This window comes from Cottoperca gobio, chromosome 9 (genome assembly GCF_900634415.1).
Source record: "Cottoperca gobio chromosome 9, fCotGob3.1, whole genome shotgun sequence".
Taxonomy (NCBI): Eukaryota; Metazoa; Chordata; class Actinopteri; order Perciformes; family Bovichtidae; genus Cottoperca; species Cottoperca gobio.
This window is the reverse complement of record NC_041363.1, coordinates 711,913-716,912: the sequence shown is the minus strand read 5'-3', so window position 1 is coordinate 716,912 and position 5,000 is coordinate 711,913. Positions and strand designations below refer to the sequence as shown.

At 37.2% G+C, this 5,000-nt stretch overlaps 1 protein-coding gene across 1 annotated transcript in view; it reads right to left on the bottom strand.

Moving 5' to 3' along the window:
* Positions 1–4,340, bottom strand: part of cyb561a3a (cytochrome b561 family, member A3a) — a 5,358-nt gene extending 1,018 nt beyond the window's left edge. The window contains 5 exon segments of the mRNA XM_029439937.1: positions 154–308; positions 489–697; positions 1,609–1,813; positions 3,081–3,186; positions 4,264–4,340. Of these exon segments, the coding sequence (XP_029295797.1) occupies positions 154–308; positions 489–697; positions 1,609–1,813; positions 3,081–3,186; positions 4,264–4,295 (707 nt within the window). The 5' untranslated portion in view covers positions 4,296–4,340.
* Positions 4,341–5,000: the final 660 nt, after the last annotated feature.

Here is a 5,000-nt window from a genome sequence, read left to right as displayed (position 1 = left end):
TATTTACACAACAGGTTTCACCAGGTTTCATCTACAGTGAGACATTTACTGATTGAAATACCAGACAAACCTTCTTTATGGAGAAATGAAATGATCGATATCAGGACAGAACAACAATCTGAAACAAGAGAAACTCAGAAACATGGATCTCACAGAACGAAGAAGAGTTTCTCGTTGATGCCGGAGATGCAGGCGGCGATGCAGAGCCACAGGATGCTGCCCCCCATCCACACGTGGACGGGTTTCAGGAGGGCACGCAGAGAGGCGGGGGGGCAGGGCAGCAGGAACACAGCCAGACCCAAAACCCACTGGAGAGACACACACATTTTAAATATTGAAATGAGAGGATTCAATAAATGATTTAAAAAATAGATGTTAACAATTATTTTGAGATGAATAAAAATCCTACTTTCTTAAAAGCAACGATTGATTGAAGGCGTTATTTTTTAGATGTAATGCCTTCTAAGACTTTTTAAATAAACGTGTACCTGTAAGGCAAACAGAGCTGTAGCTGCGATTCCAATCCAGCTGTGCAAAGAGTAGAGGTTGGGAGTGTTGACGGCGTTGTGGAAGTTGAACACGGCACAGAGCCCCACGATGGAGAGGACGAGGGCGAGCAGCATGAGAGCAGCGTGCAGCAGCTTCCAGGGACGCTTGTTCTGACCCCAGGTCAGGGGCACGCGGTACAACACCGCCGCTGCAGGAGAGATGGCACGAAACACCTGATGAGAAGTCTAACGGAAGGTGCGACTGAGTTGCATTATGGGAAATGTAGGATCTGGTGGTTTTGGAGGTTTGCTTACACTATGGACTGAAATCTGTACATCCCAACTAAATGTGTGGACGATGTGAGCACGATGTGAGCACGATGTGTGCACGATGTGAGCACGATGTGAGCACGATGTGTGCACGATGTGTGCACGATGTGAGCACGATGTGAGCACGATGTGTGCACGATGTGTGCACGATGTGAGCACGATGTGTGCACGATGTCAGCACGATGTGAGCACGATGTGAGCACGATGTGTGCACGATGTGTGGACGATGTGAGCACGATGTGTGCACGATGTGAGCACGATGTGAGCACGATGTGTGCACGATGTGTGCACGATGTGTGCACGATGTGTGCACGATGTGTGCACGATGTGAGCACGATGTGAGCCCGATGTGTGCACGATGTGTGGACGATGTGAGCACGATGTGTGCACGATGTGTGGACGATGTGAGCACGATGTGTGCACGATGTGAGCACGATGTGTGCACGATGTGACGCTGTGGTGACCTACACTCAGCACTGTGCCTGAAGGCATCCTCTGCTAACACGCTCACACACACTATGTGGAGATCAGTGTCGTAGTAAACTGTGTGTTTGAGTTTGGAGCTGCAATCAGAGTCGATGACTTCGGCAGATAAAGGCTTTGAAGTGAAATCGGCCCTAAAGGAACATTTGTGTTGATACACAGATTTGACTTTAGTGTCCCGGCTCCTCAGACGTCACAATGAAAACATTTGTGCTGTGGAACCTGTAAAGTGAGATGATATTACTACAGTCTGACGGCAAAGCAGAAGTGAGAAGGAGAAATTAAAGCGTTTGAAGAGCTGCCTCACCGTTGCCGTACAGCACCAGCAGCCCCGTCACCATGAGGACGGGGTGCCAGTTGAACTGCAGCACCGAGCCGTCCCACGCAAAACCGCCGCGCCAGTGGCTGTTCCACACACACACACACACCACGCAGGCCAGGCTCAGGCACAGGCACAACAGGTAGCACACGTAGAAGCTCACGATGGACGCCATTCTGGAGAGATCTGCAGGCTGCACCAATAAAAACAACTGTCAGAACAAATGAGAAGTCGCTTCATGTTGCACTTCCTTTTTCTTTTTATAGACTTTTTAAATGATATTAATAAACAGCCCAGGTACAGTAGAAATGTGGGAAAATACAATAATTATAATAAATAATACAAATTCAATTACATAAAAATAATAAATATAATTAAAATGTAATTAATTAAATTACATAAAAAATATATAAATATTAAATTACATAAAGATATTTTTTTTAATACATTTTTAAAATTAAATAAAATAAAAATTCCATTTAATCATGTGAGGTGTGAGGTTCTGATCCCAACATGATAATACTCGCTGCCCTGTCGACACTGGAGCTAACTTCATTAAAACATGTGAGAGGTATATATATATAAATATATATATATATATATATCTATATGTATATATATATATATATATATATATATATATATATATATATATATCTATATGTATATATATATATATATATATATATATATATATATATATATATCTATATGTATATATATATATATATATATATATATATATATATATATACATATACATATATATATATATATATATATATATATATATATATATATATATATGTATATAGATATATATATATATGTATATAGATATAGATATATATAAATATATATCTTTTAGCATATGACAGATTCTCACTATGTTAACACTAGAACAATATGGAGCGTCGATGTCTAAACTGGGCTCATAAAGCTTAACGCAAGTTAAAGTTTGGACTTGAACTTTACGATGAACTAAATGGAAGAATAAATGTTTATTGAAGCATGAATCAGAGTCTGGAGTTCTGTACAATATTTAAAAAGTAGATGTTCCCAGATTTTAAATTGCAATAGTTCATTAAAACCTCTCATTTCTTTGCATTTTTAACCCTTTTTAGGATATTTGAATTGAAATGAAGGAATTATTTTTAGATTGTTGAATTTCAGGCGTTGTAAGACTTTTAAAAACCAAAATCCACGTAAACATCGTCACAAACGAACTCTAGAAACAATCAAAAGCGTTTAATTCCTTTAAAACAATCTCAACTATTGAAGCGGCTGAAAGATTCTCCGGTTTCTTCAAAGCTTTATTATTAATCATATAAACTGGTGTGAGATCATGAACTCACCTCGTCCAGCAGCAGCTGCAACACTTGTGAACTTAACTCCACATCGTGCACAAGTTATTGCTCTACCTTGTGATGTTCTCTGGTTATTCTTTAACTGACACTCACTTCGTGTTTCTCTGGGTGAGCCGAGGTTTCACTTCCACATTCGGTGGAGCTGCGGAGGGGGAAGCAGGCGGAGGAGCAGCGGAGGACGTCCTGCTGCATCTGCTGCCTATAAATAAGAAGGAAAGTGAGAGTGGAGACGTTCATCAGAGCAGCTGGAGGGGAATTAAAAACACGCAGCCAATGAAACAATCTTCAAACAAACAGAATATAAGTGTAACTGTGATTAAGTTACCGAGTTAGTGGAATATATATACACCATATACTGATGGCACCATTCGGTATCATTACTGCTGCTTAATTTATACTAAAATATACATTTTAAATGTTTTTTAAAACTAATCAATACTTAAAAACACTTCTTATTTAGTGGATTTAAATTATTTGTGAGTGAATCCAAATTCTAATAAATGATATTTAAAATGTATTATCCCCATATTTGATTGAATTATAAATATATTTCTTATATATAATAAGTGGATTAATAGTCATCTGAAAGTGGATTTAAATGCATCTTGCACAGTACTAATGAGATATTACTTAGTGCAGTAAAAACATTGTAAGTAAATAGTAAAACAATCTAAATACCACTTTTAGTGCAATAATCATGCGCACATGGAAGCGTGCTTAGATGAAATGCACTTTACTGTAGTTTGAATTCTTTGACCTGGAGAAGCATCGGAAGGTTTTATCTTTACTCACAGCTAAATATTTAAACCTTTGAATCTTACACTCACAATATTTTGACGTATAGTGAATGAAATAATGTTTATTAAAGCATCAATTATCACAATAACAAACATTAAACATTAAACATTCATTGTAACTTATTTAAAAACATTAAATTAGGGGCACAGTCTCTGAAGTTATTGTTATAAAGATTATTAAATGACCTTTCTGTAACCTTCCGGAGTCCAAACTTCCAACAGTTTCCACGATTATTGCAGGAAAATGTTCCAGAAGAAGGAAAACAGTAAGACGTTGAAACGAGACAAATGTCGCAGTTTGTCTCACAATGACGATTAAAATGATGATTATTATTATTATTATTATTATTATTATTATTATTATTAAGTTGTGTGGAAGTAACCGAAGCTGCTGCAGAGCAGTGGCAATAAAGAGAACATTGTTATTCACACACACACACTGCGAACACAAGTTACAGATGTCAGGAAGAGATATTTACCTACTCATTTCCTTATTGACAGCGCACGGCATTGTGGGAAACGTAGTTTTCTGTCAGCCCCACACGCGATATAACCGGGATTATTATACAATGAAATGAAATAGTTCAAAGTGCCGCAGTGTACATTCATGCTTTGTTCCTCTCGTGCTGCTTTTCTTCAGCCTCCATGATACATTTTAAAACGTTGATAAAACTTTATTAATATATATATATATATATATATATATATATACATAAACTTTATTGATCAACCAGGAGCAATAATTTCACTTAAAGCAATAAGTATATAATATAATTCAAGCTCACACATGCAATATTAAAACAAACAAATACAATAAGGGAAATAATGAAATAAACTTTATAGTCAATATCAAGTGTGGGCTTATAAACATAAGACTTACTAATGCTGATGAAATGAAGTGTTAAGTGCTTTGTGGTTCGCTGTGATCACAATGAAAATGTAAACGTGTGCATGATGTCTGATCTGAGATCTGTTGTCTTGCAGCTCCACCTGGAGGCAGTGTTACTCTGCTTCTTGTTTCATGCATTTAAATCCTCTCATGTGCTGAGTCTCCTATAAAACTGCAGGCTATAAACTCTATAACTTTATGTACAACAGACATTAATCACCTGCAGGATCATTTACACGTACAGCCACATGTGTGTCATTAACATATGTATATCACAGCTTCGCACATATATACATGTATATGCATGTAAACTGTATATCTTCTTTT